The sequence below is a fragment of the Zalophus californianus genome, chromosome 1 (genome assembly GCF_009762305.2).
Source record: "Zalophus californianus isolate mZalCal1 chromosome 1, mZalCal1.pri.v2, whole genome shotgun sequence".
Taxonomy (NCBI): Eukaryota; Metazoa; Chordata; class Mammalia; order Carnivora; family Otariidae; genus Zalophus; species Zalophus californianus.
In genome coordinates, this window is record NC_045595.1 from 4613879 (window position 1) to 4632205 (window position 18327).

Here is an 18327-nt window from a genome sequence, read left to right on the forward strand (position 1 = left end):
TGTCTTTTTATTTGTCTAACACTTGTCTCCTCACCGGAGCAGGGACATTGCATGTCTTTGCTGCCTTGTATCACCAGTGGGTAGTGTCAGACATAGAGTAGGAACTCAATATATATTTGTTGAAGAGACGAATGAATGAATGAGTGGGAACACAGATGAACGAAAGGATGATTAAAATATTTGGGTGGGTAAATGAACATAAATGGATGGCTGAATATAGATGGAGGGAGGGAAGGACAAAGGGATGGATGGATGGATGTTTTCCAGACTCCAGGCTAAACACTTTTTGTACGTGATCTTGTTTTATCCACGCAGAAGTCCCATGAAGGCAGAAACATTGTCATATTACAGACAAGGTGCTTGAGCTTCAAAGGTAGAAAAAAATCACTTCCCCCGGATTATACAACTAGGAAATGGTGGAGCAGGATTCAAGCTTAGGTCTGCCTGACCCCAAGCCCTGTGCTCTTAACCACCACAGAAATCACCTTCCTGTTCTCCTCTCACTTTGAGAGCCCATGCAGGCCACCCCAGCTCCCCTCCTGATGCCCATGCCCCAACAACAGCCAGATTGCCCAGTCTGGGCCTGCCTCCATGTTGCTCCATTGTCTAGCAGTGAGATGGCAGCAGAGGTCTGTGGGAGCATGTGTGTGAGAGGACCTGCAAGGTCTCTGCATGCATGAGTGAGGGCAGATGAGGTGACTGGAAATCATGTCTGTTCTCTGGGATGCCCCCAAGTACCAGGGACATTGCTTGGCCAAAGACAGGTCCAAAGGGTGTGGTAGTGACCACCACTATTTATGAGGTGCCCGGGCACCAAGCCCCAGCCTGAAGTCATTCCCAGTGGCTGCCAGGTAATCCCAGCACCTGGTGATCCAGCCTCACAGAGTGAACACAAAGGAGGAAATGAAAGAGAATAAGGGCAGATCACGGAGGAGAGCTATGCCAGGCAGCTCCCCCACGGTCATCAGACTGCTGCACAGAAGGCTCATGAAGTCCATCCCCTGTCTTGGGGGCGGGGGGGGAGCCATGCAGGACAAGAAGGACGGAGAAAGGGAGGTAGAGGAAAGAACCGTGAGCATCTCTCGACTCCTGATCCAGGACTCCCTCTTCAAGACACAGGTGAGTTGGCAGGTGCTCAGGTGGTCCAGAAGCTGGCAGACATCAGCAGTTCTTGTCGTCACGGACTTCCACGTAGGGCAGCCCCACAGGCCAAGTGTCCCGAGGCCAGTAGCGGACTATGAGGGTTTGACCTGGCATCTCATACCTGGCATCCACTAAGGCCATGGTAACCATGCCATAAGGAAAGGTGATGCTGATGAGTACATGCCTGTGGGGGGCAGGAAGAAGGTGGTGAGGGCACAAGATGCCAAGATGCCCCAGAGCTAGCTGGATGCCCCCACTTCGGTTCTCTCCTTCCTTCTCATGGATCCTGACCATCCAAAGGGACATTCTGGATCAGACCCTCGATTGCAACCAACCCCTACACACACACACACACACACACACACACACACACCAACATCTGTGCCTCCCCTCTCTGTCCCCAGGTTCCTGCTCCAAACTCTGCTATCTGAGATTTTCTGGCTCTGGCACCCCATACCACAGGGCAGGTGCTTACCAGATGCTGTGCAGGTAAAAGAAATTGATCTGCTGCCAGAAACTGCAAAGCAAGCGGTCACTGATCCAGCTGGTCAGTGCAAAAGCCCATAAAACTACGGAGACCTCCATTATATGCCGAAGCTCCTTATTGCTGGTCCTAAGGGAGAGAAGGAGGAAGATTAGAGCCAGACTCGGAGAGCAGAGCCTGAAGGGGCCAATGGGAAATTCCTCCATCCAAGGAGATGAGGCTGGGAAGAGGGAACAACCAAGAGTACCAGAGGGAGGGGGCCTAATTTGTGACGATTGCTAACATTTGCTGAGCACTGATAGGACGCCAGATAGGGTTCTAAAAGTTCTTCAGATAAAAACTCAGTCCTCACAACAATGCTATTATTTTCATTTTGTAGATGAGAAAACAGGCACATGAGATTAAGGTTACACAGATAGGAAGTGACAGAGCTGGGGTCTGAACCAGGTTTGTCAGGCTGCAGATTTCTTAACCAACAAGCCCTCCCCTGTTTGTCTTGGGCGGGCTGTAAGTGTGTGCACACCTGTGAGTCAGTGCGTGAGGATTCATGTCTGTGTGGCTATGGGAGGGCAAATTCTCTGGAGGCCACATCTGGGGACAACTCAAGAGCAGAATCTGTTTCCCCAACAGCAGAGCTGACCCAGCATCCTTCAGGAAAGAGCATATCAGGGATTAATGAAGCAATAACTTCTCTATGGTTAAAAGTGCAGGCCCTGCCCCCTAGTCTAAAATGGGAGAGTTTGACCACCAAAAAAAGAATAATGAGTAAGGATTGATGAAATCTGAATATAGAGTCTGAGGTCTAGTTAACAGCATTGTTCTGTCATCAGTTTCCTCCTTTTAAGGTTGTACTATGGTCACACAGGATGTTCCATTGGGAGAGGCCGGGGGAAGCTGGATGAAGGATGCACAAGACTCTGCACTATTTTTGCAATTTGTCATGAGTCTGTGACTACTTCAAAATGAAAAGCTAAAAATATAGCACGGCAACTGCAATGGATTGAAACACTTCTGAGATATAAACATCCATGAGTTCATAATAATACTTTTCTTAAAAATTTCACTGGTCCCCACTAGAGATGGCTAAGGCCCCGACTCATTACTCTGGAAACAGATCAATTAAGGGAAAGAATCAGTTATCCATCCTGTCATTCCTGTGCAAACTGTATTTCCAGGTTGACGAGTGAAAAGTCCTTCTTGATGGAAGAACTCCAGAAAATCATTGCAGAAGGAGTAATGGAATCTGCAAACCGCCCTCTTGCAACCACTAATGAATTCATGGATGGAAGCAATGTGCCTGAATGGCTGCTGAAATTCTTAGGTGAAAAGTCAGTGGAAAACTTTATAATAAAGGGAGGAGATGACACCACCTGAATCCACTGATCAACCTTAATAGCAATAATGTGGAGCAACCATTCATTATGGGGTCCTAATGGCATGGAACAAGAAACACCCAGCACCACACATGCAATATTCTGGCCTCAAAATACGAAAACCTAAATCTAGTTCTAACTAATAATTTGCAAGAAATTGAAAGAAAGAAAGAAAGAAAGAAAGAAAGACAATGAAAGACACCACAGGAAGCAGACAGCCAAATCCAGAATGGTCTACAGGACAAATGATGGAGTTTCTGTTATCAAATCAGAGGCATGAAGATAGGGGAGGGAGGGAGAGAATGCTATGACACAAAGAAAACCTAAGAGACTATGTTTGCATTCCAATTTCAACAAGACTAGTTGGAAGAAGACATCTTGAGAAACTGAGGCAATATTGGTGCAATCTGGGTATTGTCTACTTGATTAGCCTTGTGCGTGCCCCATCTTCCTTTTGTCCCTCTAGATCCTTCCCTACCCCTCTCCATTCTGCCCTACGCCCCGGGGAGGCGGGGTGTTGACCTGTGTGGACTGAAGCTGGGGATTCCTTCCTTTGTCCTTGGGCTTCCAGTTAGATTAGCCAACGGTTTCCAGTTGGGTTGGCCAATGGCCTCCAGTTGGGTTGGCCAATGGCCTCCAGTTGGGTTGGCCAATGGCCTCCAGTTGGGTTGGCCAATGCTTTCTAGTTGGGTTGGCCAATGGCCTCCAGTTGGGTTGGCCAATGGCCTCCAGTTGGTTTGGCCAATGGCCTCCAGTTGGGTTGGCCAATGGCCTCCAGTTGGGTTGGCCAATGGCCTCCAGTTGGGTTGGCCAATGGCCTCCAGTTGGGTTGGCCAATGCTTTCTAGTTGCGTTGGCCAATGCTTTCTAGTTGGGTTGGCCAATGAGGCACCCCAGCAAGAAACCAAAGGGTGAGAGAAGGGTATGGTTAGAATATTTATTCTCCTGGCCTCCTCCATGTGGGGTTGGCTCAAGCTAGCCGCAACCAGCAACTGGAGGTCACGGTTCTTGCTAAGGAGGCCCTCTCCACAGGGCTCTCTCCTTCCACACTCTTGTAATCACTCCCCCCCCTTCTCCCCCCCACCCCAGGTCTCCTGATGGTCATAGGATCCCACTCTTATCAGCACAACGGTTCTAAATGATCCCTAGTGATTTGCCGACACCTGCTCTCTCCTTTGTAAATAACCCTTTTATTCAGCTCTCCTCAAATGGCCCCATTCCAAAGAGCCCTCTTTTTATCCTGCCAAGACCTGGTATGGGTTAAAAAAATAATAATTATTATTTATCAGGAGAGTTCAAACCTGAAAAGTTAATGGGTGCCAGTATATGGAATCTGGGGGGAATGTGTAATGCAGGTTGGCAAAATGCTGATGGTTATCGGGACCGGTTAGTGGGCACATGGAGGTTTATCATACAACAGTCTCTGCTTGTATGTATGTATGTTTGGGGTTTCAGCCTTCAGTTCCAATCCTAACCCTGCCCCTTGTTAGTAGATGATCTTGGGGAAGGGACATCCCTCCCTTGAGCCTGGAGTCGATGAGACCTCCAGCCCTGGGACTTGGTGAGTACGTGGGGTGAGGGACGTGCTTGGAGGGGGACGGGAGCCACCTCCCCAGGGAGGCGCTTGCAACCACCACCCACTTCTTGTATTCCTGGAACACGATGTAGAGGATGTGCACAGCAATGCTGTTGAGGGCATATGCGTTGATCACGGGCCTCAGGAAGGACAGGAAGGTGCTGACCACAGTGGTGATGACGACCAGGCAGATGAACTGGGGCCTGGGGGAAGAAGGATGCAGCTGTAGGAGGGTGGCTGGGAGGGTCCTGGGGGGTTTAGGCAGGGTCAGGAGATCTTGTGGCAGAGGTGGATGAGCAAAGGGAAGGGGTTTCAGGGTGCCCAACCGCACTCAGGAAAAGGTATTGAGGTTCCCAGGTGGGCTCAGCAGAGGGTCCCAAGAAGGGTCCAATGAAACATCCCAAGTGGGCCCAGGCAGGGTCTAAAGGGGGTCCCAGGGGTAAGGGTGGGTAGGATGATGAGAGGGTCTCAGGGAGGCTCAAAGGGGCTTAGTCAGGTCAGCAGAGGGTGTCAGGGCCCAGGTGAGGTCAGACAAAGGATTCAGGGGACCTGGGTAGGACGAAGGAAGGAATTACAGAGGTCCCAAGTACTATCAGGAGAGGGGTCCCAGAAGGCTCAGATAGGTCAAACAGGGTCAGGAGAGAGATTCAAAGTGGTCTCAGGTTAAGAGTGGAGCCCAGGAGGATCCCAGGAAAGTTCCAGGGGGCCCAGGTGATAGGCTCAGGGGAGAGGTCCCTGGGGCCCAGGTAAGCTTACGTATGGGTTCCTGGGACCCCCAGGTGGCTCCGGACAGGTTCTGGAGAAGGTACCAGACTATCCAGGCAGGATCAGGAGAGGATTTCTGGGGGTCCCGAGTACTCTCAAAGGAGGAGTCCCTGGAAGCCAGTTAAGTCAGGTAGGGTCAGAAGAAAGTGCTCGGGTGGTCAGGGGAGGGATTCCAAGGACCTCAGGTGGGCTCAGGGAGTGGACCCAGGAGCCCACACGGGCTATGGTGGGATCAACAGAGGACCAGCCCCCGCCCCACCTGTTCTCTCCTAGGAAAGTGGGAAAGTAGCAGCGGGGCATCCATATGCTGTAGCCACTGGCCAGCAGCCACAGGATAGCGATCTCATCCAGCAGCTGGCCCAGGAAGCTAAGCGTCATGTGGAAGTACATGGAGAACAGGCCTGGAGCAAGAGACAAAGGTAGGTGGTCAAGGGGGTGGTCCCCGCCCCTACCACCCCACTGTCACAGACCCCCACCTACCTACGACCATGAAGAGGATGCAGGTGATATAAACATAGCAGGAGCGTTTCTGGGCGTAGGGGTGCATGAGAAACATCATGAGAGGCCCAAAGATGAAAAAGGTGACATTGCTGAACTGGAAAAGAGGAGGACATGGGGAGGGGTTGTCGGAAGTGCAGGCAGGCGAGGGCTGCCCCTATGTCCAACCCTAAGTTATTAGCCAATTGGTCACCTGTCCCCTTTCAGGCAACTGATCAACCCTGAGTTTGTCACTCTTCCAGTTGATCTTGACAGTCATCAATAGGTTCATTACTCCATCTGTTATTCTATCGGTTTATTCATTCATTCAGCGAGTGTGGCAGACTGTCTACTAACCTTCTACATACATCCGCCCCCCTTTTCCTTTTGGAAATAAGATCCCCCCAAGTTTTAGACACAGCTACACAACATTTTCCAGGCTTCCTTGCCACTAACTCTGCCCTCATGACCTGGTCTGACCAAGGGGATAGAAATGCAAATGAATCTATTACTTAAAAAAAAATATATATATATATATACGAGCTTCATTTATCAAGGTTGGCTGTATTAGAAATCGAGACTGAGAAGTTTTCAAAACCCAGGACTACACAAGCACATATTCCCTTGGCCATTTGAGAGATGGTGTCATCACTCATCACAAAACCACTAGAAGATCCCATAGTACCCTGGTGAGATAGAGTGAAAAAGGCAAACAAAATCTTTCTATTATTATGAAAATAATTTTTACCTCGAGGAACCTCTGAAAGGCCTCAGGGACCCCACGGTGTCCCTGGACAGTATTTCAAGAACCACTTCTCCATGAAGAGCTTGATAATGTTGAGCTGCCAAGTTAACATTCCAGAACCATCTACCTCTAGACTTCCATTTCAAAAAATAATAAGATATGATCTTTTCTATTTAAGCTGTTTTTAGTGGGCTGTTTCATTTGAAACCAAAGCATCCCATTTACTGGGCTTCTGCACGCCACTCACTGACTGTGAGGAGTAAATTCACTGCTCTAACCTACCATATCTGCATTGGTGACATATGCACAATGCCACTTGCCTCTTCATGTTGTTGACCCAAAGATCCCCCAGGCCTCCATAGTCTATGAGTACAGTTAAGGTGACAAGAACATTTGCACCAGAATTTCAAGGGTTCAGAGTCCCTGACCACTAGGATTTCAGCGCCCCCTCAAAGTTTCCCCCAGATATGTCTGGGCCACAGTTGAGTCTCTCACATGAGCTCAGAAACAAGTGTTCTTACGGTCTTCTTCTTCTACCTGCTAACTTGAGGTCAGCCGCTTGCTCACTCAATTATACCCTCTCTCCCCAATAAAATCTTCACGTTGTAAAGGTCTCCTCCATCGCCTGCGTCCCATCTTAGAAAGTGAAGAAATAGTGCCCTGTTAACCAGGGTGCTCCGTTATTTCTCAGAAACCTAGACTGAACGGTGCTGACTCAAAAATAGAGAGCACAGGGAAATGCAAGTCAAAACCGCAATGAGCTATCACCTCACACCAGTCAGAATGGCTAGTATTGAAAATAAAGAAGAAGAAGAAATAATAAGTGTTGGGTAAGACTGTGGAGAAAAAGAAACCCTCATGCACTGTTTGTGGGAATGCAAGTGATGCAGCCACTCTGGAGGTTCCTCAAAAGATTAAAAATAGAAATACCATAGGATTCAGTAATTCTGCTGATGGGCATTTACCTCCCCCCCAAAAAAACCAAAAACACTAATGTGTAAAGATATATGCACCCTTATGTTTACTGCAGCTTTATTTATAATATTTATTTATAATAGCCAAGATATGGAAGCAACCAAGTGTCCACTGATACATGAATGGCTAAAGAAGATGTGCTGTATGTATACAGTTGAATAGTACTCAGCCATCAAAGGAAGGAAATCTTGCCATTTGTGACAATATGGAGGGACCTAGAGGGTATTATGCCAACTGAAATAGGTCAGAGAAAGACAAACACCGTATGATTTCCCTTATATGTGGAATCTAAAAAACAAAACAAATGAACTAACAAACAAAAGACAGAACAGACTCATAAGTACAGGTTACAAACTGGTTGTTGCCAGAGGGGAAGGGGTGGGGGATGGACAAAATGGGTGAAGAGATTCAAACTTCCAGTTATAAAATCAGTAAGTTATGGGGATGAAAAGTGCAGCATAGGGAGTGTAGTCAATAATATTGTAATGACATTTTATTGTGACAGATGGTAACTACACTCATCGTGGTGAGCGCTGTGTAATGTATATACTTGTCAAATCACTAAGTTGCACACCTGAAACTAATATAATATTGTATGTCAACTATACTTCAATAAAAAAAAAAAAATACAGAGCACAGTGGTGGGTGTGGGGAAATCATTTACCTGATACAGGGTCACCATCTAGGACCCTAGGTCCTGGGCACCAAGACTAGTTTCCAAGGCAGGAGTCCTTCTGATTCTAGGGAAGCCCATGGCTCTCCTCGGGTGATGGTGAACCAGCTCAAAGGCTGGTTCCACAATTTGAGGATGCTTGGCACACTGGTTTTGTAGCCCACGATCCCACCCATGTCCCTGCTTTCCATACCAAGGTGTCTGATGCCCACCAATGGACAGTGTCAAACACATTTCTGGCACAGCCACTTGGTTCACAATGGCTACCCGAGAACATGCACGCTGTGTCTGCATCCTGAGACTCAACCCCACTGGAGTAGACACCTATCCCAAACTGGGCCAATCAGATTTTCTTGGGAATTTGAAACTTGGAGCAGACACAGAGCCTGGGAGTCCACCAAAATTGAGTTGCACTATTGTCAACTCTCTAAGGTCTTGGGATATTGTCCCGATGTTTAAGATATGGCAGCCATCTTGCCACCACAAACAGACAAGGCTGAGAACACAGGCAAATACTCAAGGGTGGTATCTTCCTTGTGCTAAATCCTCCAGACCTACCTTGGACCCTAGTCCTCCCAAGCAACTCATCTCTCCTTTCTAAGATACCCCAGTACCTACCCGATGCATTCTTCCTATTTGGTTTGTTTTTTGATTTTTTGCTTAAGCTAGCTTTCTAATGCTTGAATCCAGTAAAACCATCACCATTGGTATATGAGCTAGGGTCCTTTGGTAGCAAGCAACAGAAAATGAACTTGTACCATAAGTACAAAAAAGTGTGTTTAGTTACTTATTCAATTTATTTGTCATTCAGTCATTATGGGAGCTCACAAATCCAAAGAACTGCAGAAGACAAGGAAAACCAGAAACCAGAACGGTTCTGAGCCTCGAATGGACAGTCTCTTCAGGGAGCAACTTCGGGCATGAATGAAAAAAAAAAGTTATGTTCAATTGTCATATCCTGGCTCAGGATTCAAATTCAGGAGATGCTTCCTGGGCCATAGCCCACCCTTGGCCAGAGGAAGGGAAGCACCTTGATTGACCATCCTGTTGAGAACATAACCAGTAGAAGAGGGGCAGTTGGTTGTCAAAGGGAAAATGGTGCCATGGATACCGAATGGGCAAAATCCCAAACAAATCGGAGTTTCCCTCTGCCTTCAAACAAACACCAGCCCTTGGGCGTATCGAACATGGCTGAAGATGCTGAGCCAACCAGTTCCCCAAACTCTAAACCCTCCATTTAAAACACGTCTGTGAATCCCATAAATAAAATCCAAACCCTTAAACCTGGCTGATAAACTCCCTCCATAACTCACCTCTCTCCACCTTCAACTTTATAATCTAGGTGGAAGGGATAACTCCATTCCTCCAAATGAGCCATACTTTCTCCAGAAGTTGCCGCATGCTGTTCCCACTGCCTGGAACACTCTTTGTCCTCACTTGCCCCTCTTCGGCAGGCCAACTACTGCTCCATCTTTCCCCCTGGGCATCACCTTTTGATAACGCCTTCCCAGTCCCACAAGGCAGGGTCAGGTGGTCTTCTCTGGTGCCCTGTTCCTCTATCCTAACACTTGGCTAGCTGTTCTGAAACTGTCTTGCTCTCCCACTAAACCTGGCTTTGAGAACAGGCGCTGTCTTCCCCGTTCTCCATTGTCACCTCAGGAACTGAGGAATAGTAGGTGTTCAATAAATATTTCCTGTTGACTGGATCTCAAAGCAGGTTTATGTGGATCACCAAGTCACACACATGAAAACACTTGGCAGAAGGGACTGTACCTGGAAAGTTCTGGATGGAAGGTGCTATGACTGTTACTTTCTTATCTTTTGACAGCACAATTTTATAGATATTGCTTCCTCGCGCACACCCCCCAAGGTCTGGCTTCCTAGTTCTTGTTTGGCGATGAGAAAACTGGATCTCAGAGAGGTAGAGTGACTTCTCTGAGGTTGCACAGCCCTGGGGGACTCCAAAGTTTGCTTTTACCCCCTGCCTTAAAAGAGGAGAGGACAAGACAGGTGGCAATGACTAAGAGGGGGCTTCCCTGCTCCCTGGCTGTGTGGTCTAGTGTCTCTGGGTCTCCCTTTCCTGCATCAGCAAAATGGCAGTGAGTAATTAATGCCTAGTGCAGATGCTGTTGAGGGGCATGCATGAGGCCCTTGCCAGGGATGTGGTTTCAGCTCAACAAATAGCAAGGGTTACTGCTGCTGCTGTTGTTGCTGTGGGAGATAATGGTGACAGGCTGATCCTTGGTGTAGTTGCTCCAAGCTCAGAGGCCAGCAGGACCAAAGACAGAAGTTTCTGATAATGCCCCTGAGTGTGCAGAATGAGGGCAAAGCAACGGGCGGAGCCTCTGACTAATGACTTCCAACTGGCTCCAGAGTCTCTGATAGCATCGGAGACTGCCGCCTACCGGGGCCTCCCTCCCTGCCTCTGGGGCTGGGTCCCCACATTTCCCAACCACTGGCCCCACCTAGACTCTTCCGGGAGGGACAGACGCCTGCCCAGGATCGTGAGCTGGACTCTCTGAGTCCCAGCCCCATTAGGTGCCTTCACATCCATCCATCCATCCACCCATTTGCTTACCAACCACTCCTTCAGTATCTACTATGCTGCTCAGGGACCTAGCAGTACCCCAAAACGAAGTCTGCCTTCACAGGTCTACCCAGTCAGGGTTTGGGGGACATTCCGTGCCTCATTTTCCTCCTCTAACTCCAAGTGTCACAGTGAGGATTAGAGAACCAAGTGCTACGGGGTCCAAGAGTTTTGCTCACTGCTATGAAACTCCAGTGTCTAGAGCAGTGCCTGACGCATAGTAGGTGCTCCGTAAATTTTGGTAGAGAGTGACGCATGCAGAAAATACATGGCTGCCACAGCTGCTATACTGACTATGAATAACAGTGTTGCTGTTATTCTGGAATAATTTGCTTTCTTGACCACCAGTACCTAGCAGGGTGTCTGGTAGATAGATGTGGCTGGGTACCTTAGGTCTGGAAGAAGGAAAGGAGAGAAGCGGCAGGGGGGGGTGGGGGGGGTGGACAAAGAAGAGAAGGGAGGAAGGCAGATTGACCTGAATTGACTGCCCATTTCAGCTTTGGGAAAAGGCGGTGGGGGAATCTGCGTTCTCATTTTCCCTGGCCACCTGGAGCTGCCTCCCCACCTCCACACACTTCTTCCCTCCCGCCCACTGTTTCACTTGTGCCTTCCATCGATGCATTCTTGACTCCTTTATTGTCCCTCTCCTCCTCACTGGAGGGTGACCTCCGTGTGAGGACGATACGCACTTGTTTTATCCCTGGCTGTGTCCCCAACACCCACCTCGCTGGGCACGCAGTGGGCGCTCAAGAAAAATGTGTCGAATCAACCAAATCAACGAACATCGCCAAACACTCCTGTGCTCTCTCTCCCCACTGCCAAAGCTCGAAGTCCCACCACGCACACCTGGCTCTGTCACCTGTCCAGGACCCCCTCTATGTCCACTCAACACATGCACAAGAACGTTGGTGCAGGGCTGGGGCCGTGGAGCTAGGGCACCAGCCATAGACCCTCCCCGAATAGGACTTACTTGCATGAATTAAAACACACACAATTAATTGTTAATCACTCAGTAACTGAGTGGCCTCACAATGCTGTGGTTAATTGAGTGAGAGATTCTGGGGCCAGGTGGCCCGGGCTTTAACTCCGGCACTTCCAGTATACACAGCTTTTGTGCACTCGTGATTTACATGCTGTAAAACCCCGAGGAGGAAACGTACGCTCTCTGAGCCTTTATTCCCCATCTCTGAAAATGTGGAGCATAAGAGTACTTCATAAAATTGCTATGAGGATTACAGGAAGTGTTATTTGTTAAAAAAAAAATGAATATATTAACACTTTTGCATCTCTGTGCTATGTTTACTTCTAATAGCAATAGCCTTGTGGGGCACCTGGGTGGCTCAGTCGTTAAGCGTCTGCCTTCGGCTCAGGTCATGCTCGCAGGGTCCTGGGATCGAGCCCCGCATCGGGCTCCCTGCTTGGCGGGAAGCCTGCTTTCCTCTCCCACTCCCCCTGCTTGTGTTCCCTCTCTCGCTGTCTCTCCCTCTGTGTCAAATAAATAAATAAAATCTTTAAAAAAAAAAAATAGCCTTGTTTATTCGATGCTTAGGATGTGCCAAGAACTGTAAAGTTTTTTTTAATCTGTTTTTTTAATTGAGATATAAATCGCATACAATCAAATTCACTCCTTTAAAGTGTGCAAGTCAGTGGGTTTCAATCGCCCATTCACGAGGTTGTGCAACCATCACCAACATTTAATTCCAGAACATTCTCATCACCCCCAAAAAGAAACCCTGTCCCCATTAGCAGTCACTCCCCTGCCTTACCACACCTCCCCCCAACTCCGCCAGCTCTGGGGAACCACTCATCTGCTTCTTATCTCTGCAGATTTGGCTCCTCTGGGCATTTCATGTGGATGGAATCACACAGTGTGTGGCCTTTTGTGACTGGCTTCTCTCCCTGAGCATCATGTTTTCAAGGTTCATCTATGATGTAGCGTGGGTCCGCCCTTCACTCCTGTTTATGGCTGAGTAGTAGTCCATCGTGTGGATGAATGACAGGGTATGTATCCATTCGTCCACGATGAACACTCGGCATACCCAGTAGAAGTTTCCTCCTCTCCATGGTCCTACGGGTTAGTCACTGTTAACGCCCATAGCTGCTCCCTTTCTGAACAAGTACTCAGTAAATATTTGCTGAATAAATATGAATGAGTAAATGAATGAACACATGAATGAATGAGCCTTTCTTCCCTGTCCCACCTGCATGCTTTACTTCTGACTTGTTTTTTGTCTGTCTCCTCCATCCCCCAGGACACTGGCCCCGTGAGGGCAGACGCTTTCATTTGCTTTGGTCACCTCTGTGTCCCCAGAGCCTGAAACAGTGCCTGACTCAATCAATTCTTGTTGAGTCATGAACAAAACGAAGGGGTCATTGTCTCTTCAAATCGGACCCCTCTGTCATCCCCAGAAGGCTTTTTCTGAAGGAGAAATGAGGTCCAGAGGGACCTATCGAGTCTGAGCCAAGATGTGTCATGGGCATGGTCCCCAGTGTGTGAAATTATTCAACTAAGAGTGTCTGCCCTCCCTGGGGGCAGGAATCATGCCCTCCTCGTTTTCGGCGGGGAGGGGAAGGCTGGCACAGTTGCTTTTGCTGTGAATTTGATGAGAAGGAAGGCAGAAGAGGGAGGTGTGGTTTAGAACTTATGGGACCTGTTATTCACAGCCAGGGGCTCAGAGAGGGGAGGGTCTCCCCCTGCACCACACAGCATTCAAGAGAGAGGGACAGGAATCCCCACAGTGCAGAGGCCAGCGACAGGACTGCTCGGTTGCAAAAGGAGGCTGGGAGGCTGTAGGAGGTACGGGTGCTGCAGCCTAGACCCCCTTGCACAACCTCCCACTCCGACCTCTCTGTCTCTTCTATTGTACCCCTCCCCCAGACTATGCCCACCACTGCACCTTTGCCTATGCCGTCCCCCGCTCCAGACATACCACCCCTTTGTTCTCTATCCAAGCATCCGAGAGGAAGCTTTCTGGGGAGGATGAGATGCAGAGCTTCTGAAGCTTTGGCAGGACCCCAGGAAAGGAATTCAGCAGCACAGCTGCTTCTCAGAGCCAGGGAGCCTGGAAACTTCCTCCTCCACGACTTGAAACTCTCTTAAGTTGTCAGCCGCCCAGAAGGAGGCCACACCTGGAGGCCACCAGGCCAATGCCAGCAGAAGTAAACCGGAGCAGCCCACACCTTGATTTCTCCTCTACCCCACCTGGCCCAGGCCCTCCCACGCCCTTGACCTCTGCCCCTGTTGGATATGCCCTTCCTGGCTCTCCAGGGCCGTCTGTGAAAGGCAACCAGGTGCCCCAGCTGCTGCCCACATCATTGACTCTTTGCTGTTCAAAAGTCCCCCACGGCTCCCCGGTGCCCTCACCATGGAGCTCACACTCCTCTGCCAGGCATCCCCCACGTGGCCCCCGGAAACCTCCTCCACCTGTCTCTCAGCCCTCATTTCCTCCTTCTTGGGCAGCCCGGGCTCTCGCTTCAAGCCACCAACCGTTCCTTGATCTGCTCTTCTCTCTCACCTCAAGGCCTTTGCTTATGCTGGTCCGTTTGCTCCATATGCCTTAGAGAACATTCACTCATTCTTTAAGCATTGAAGTTCCCTCCCCATTCAGCAAGCAGAGGCCTCCTGTGCCATCCACATGGCTCCCTGCTGCCCATTCTGGCCCCTTTGCCCTCCCTCTGCCACAAGCTAATCATGGGACTGGTCAAATCTAATTCTGAACACCCCACTTCCTTATCCTGGGAGCACTGAGCCTCTCTGGGACCCCAGGACAAATCAGCACGGGTTGGTTCATAGCACTGATGGTGGATGAATGAATGAGTCCAATGAGTCCAGCAGGAAATACGGGATATATTTTTTGAACACTGACCCAGCATTCAAAACTTGTTCATCTTCATCTCTCCTCATTTTCTAGCCACAGAAACACACTTCCCTTTCCCAAACTGTGCAGGCTCTTTTTATTTCCAGGACTCAGTACATCCCTCCTTCTCCCTTTTCCTTGACTCCTACCCTACTTGGCAAGCTCCTATCCATCTTTCAAAACCCAACTCCTAGGTGCCCTCCTCTATGAAATTTGTCAACCCCTGGGCTGAGTCCTCGAGAGCTGCCTTCTTCTGTACCCTGATCGTGCGGGGCTGGGCTCCGCCTCCCCCCACTCCAGACTCAGCAAACCTTGCAGGCATCCAGAAAATAAGTTTCTCAAGAGTGAAGTGACTCCTAAGCGGATCCTGATGAAACCAACATGAATCGATTTTTTGAGAAAATTTTTACTACGTATTTTGTCTTCATTTACATACCTAGATCAAAAACATGCTTTTAAAGAGCTGCGCAGTATTTGACCAGAATGTATTCAGCCCTACACAGGCTGGTGAAAATGCTATGACCCCCTTTCTATGTATTCCATTATTTTTGATTGCAATTACAAAGGACTCAGACAGAACTATATATAAATTTTGTTTTCCACTGGGATTATCTCTTTGACGCAAGTTCTTGGAGGTGCAATGACGGAGTGGGGGCAGAGGGGGCGCTATCTGTAACTCCATGTCTCCACTCAACTTGACAAATTGCCCACAGGAAGCTGCAAAATACGAGTGTGCCCACATTCACTACCATGTAAATTCATTTTTAATTACTGATCTGAGAGGCCAAAAGGAAAAGATCTTACTGTTTTCTATTTGGCTGGTTATTATAAATATACATACATATATATATATATATATATATCTCATAAGCTGGCAAACTCTGGCCCCGTGCCAAATTCCCCCTTGTCTTGTTTTGTATGGCTTACGAGCCAAGAATAACATTTACAATTTTAAATGGTTGAAAAATTAAAAGAAGGGTATCTTGTGACGCGTGAAAGTTAAGTGAAATGCGTATTTCAGTGTCCATAAAGTTTTATTGGCACATGGCCACCCTCATTTGTTTACATACTATCCATGGCCACTTTCCAGGTACAGTGGTAGAGCTGAGTTATTTCCATACAGATTGTATGGCCCAAAAAGCCAAAAACAGTTAATATCTGGCCTTTGTAGCAAACGTTTGCCAATTCCTGAACTCAATGATTTATTAGCTCTGGTGATGGGTTTGGGATACTCAGAAGTGTTTGGGAGGAGAAAATCTTGGGGAGACCCTTTATAACATAACTCGGATTCAATTCCTCATGCCCTGGTCTGTTTTGCAAGAGCCTTTTCAATAGGAAAGGAAATGTCCAAGTATGTTCACACCAGGGAAAGGCAACTATCATTTTGCGAAACTTCTGTTTCTCTTTGATAAGTATCTGGAAATGCAGGTACTGGGAGATGATGATGTTGAAGTCTAGTATGTGTCATGACCACGGTCTCCTGCGGCCTCAAAGGGTGTCTGCCAGTCGCTCAATTTGCTACATTTAGAGAGGGGCTGAATTTGCTACATTTAGAGAGGGCTGAAGGAGGACTGAATGGAGGAGCATTTTGCATTGTCAAGCACAGCTAGACTGGAGGCTCAGCCGAGCCCTAAGTCAGCCTTTTCTCGGTGCCTTCTGTGGGGACCCCCACCTCGGGGTGGGCTGCCAGGGAATCCAGAAAGAGGGGTCCCAGAACCTCAAACCTCTTCTCCACCTTAGAGATCAGTACGTTCAGCCCCCTCCCGTGTGTCAGGTGAGGGTACTGAGGACCAGGGTCAGTATCTCTGTCCAGGAGGAGCAAGAACCAGGGAGACCAGAGGGAACCGCTGAATCTCAAACTCCCACCTCCCAGCTCTGGAAATTGGTGAGGTCAAACAGGGCAAAAGCAACCAGGGCATCCTGAGACCGAGCTCCTTCTCCCCCATCCCCCAAAAAGAATCACTCGGAAGCACCAAGTTCAAATCCTAGCTGTAAGTGCCAGCATGATCCTTGGTATATCTTTCAGTCTCCCTGAAGGCCATTTCCTCACCTGGACAACGGAATTAGCTCTATGTAATATACACTCTGCCTAATTCCCAAAGTCGTTGTGAAGATTAAACTGAGATTTTTTCCTGTAAAATGTTTAGTAAAATGCCTGCCACACATAGTAAGCACTCAATAAAGGTATGCTTTGTATCACTCACTGTGTACTGAGCACCCTCGCTATGTGCAGGGTACAGAGCAAAACACATAGCCTGCCTCACCCCCGATCCCAGGGGCTCCAGGAAGGTGAGCAGCCTGCCTTATTCACAGCAGTCTCCCCAGCACCCCACATGGGCGGTAGCATAGCCATATGCATCTTTGGCTGCTTTGCATCTTACAAGCTTTGCTGAAATGCCTGTGCCATTTAGGCATTTCGAGCCCTTCCAATATGGCCCCTTAGCAAGGGCTGGAGGAAGGATGGCCCACTGTGCTGGTGTGCTTAGAACTGAGGGGTCCCCAGGACATGGGACTTTCAATGCTGAAACCAGGACAGTCCCCAGCAAACTGGAATGAGTTGGTCAACCTAGGCTGGGGGTAGAGCTGAAAAAAAACTAAACACAGTCACCTCCTCCTGGAAGCCTTTTCTGATCCACTCCCCCCAACCCCCCTCCCTGATCCCCAAGGCTGCCTGTGCAACTCCCATTACAAGCACCATCAACCCGGGTTGTGAGTGCCTGGAGTCACATCTGTGTCATCTGCTCCGGAGTGGGGGGGACAGAGACTGGCTGTTTCCCTGGTCACTGCTGCATTTCCAAAACCTTCCACAGAGCCTGATGCCAAATAAAGATGAATGAATGAAAGCCAGCACTCCTTGACTAACAGATGAGCCAAAACTCAGAGGGGTGATTCCTCAAGCAGGATTCCCCAGCAGTGATTTGGAGAAGCCGGACTGGAACCCCAGTCTGTTAAGGCTGCAACCCCCAGCCCTCCCACCTGGACCTCACCGTGTTGTAGAACTCGGCCACCAGCTCCGAGTGCTGAAAGTTACTCTCACACCAGTCCACCTCGGAGCTCTGGTAGGCGAAGATGCTGGGCATCCTGATGCAGCGCCCAGTGCCCACTGGCTCAGTCTGGCAGAGAGGAGCATGAGAGCCTAGAACAGCCAGGCCCAGGTGAGACAGGCAGAGGACAGCTGGTTGCCCCACGGCAGGCAGGCCGACCAAGAGGAAAAACCTGCTGAACCACTCCCTGTTGCACCAGGGCAGCCTAGCTGTGCAGTGGCGGCTGCCCTGGGCATAAGCAGAGGGGCTGGCCCCATCCAGGGAGGGTGGAGGTGGGAGGGGGTGGGTGGGAAGGGAGTGTGCTTCCCATCCCTACCCACTAGGAGTGGGAGTTAGGGGGACTGTTATTAGAACAGTAATTTAAAATAATAATGAGCCCATTGAGAGGAGTACGCTGGCTCTCCCCACTTTACAGATGAGCAAACTGAGGAAGAAAGAGCAAAATCACTTGCTGAGGGCATGCAAGGTGGGGGGAAGGCCATAATGTGAAAACAGGCAGCTGAGTCCAGGCTCCGGGCTCTTAACCATTAGGTTTAACTACCTCCACACCGTCAAAGCTCCAAGCTGCTATTTCCCATACCAGGGGCAACAGTAGCTCACCCACCCCCAGTGCACTTGGCTCAGCTGCC

General features: G+C 49.1%; 1 protein-coding gene across 1 annotated transcript; it reads right to left on the minus strand.

The window, feature by feature from the left end:
* Positions 1 to 1161: 1161 nt before the first annotated feature.
* ACER1 (alkaline ceramidase 1) lies at positions 1162 to 17734 on the minus strand. The gene is made up of 6 exons (XM_027581699.2): positions 17642 to 17734; positions 5821 to 5935; positions 5600 to 5741; positions 4641 to 4778; positions 1619 to 1756; positions 1162 to 1327 (listed from the first exon to the last, which is right to left on the minus strand). The coding sequence occupies exons 1-6, from the start codon at positions 17732 to 17734 to the stop codon at positions 1162 to 1164; spliced, it is 792 nt and encodes a 263-aa protein (XP_027437500.2).
* Between the last annotated feature and the right edge of the window lie 593 nt (positions 17735 to 18327).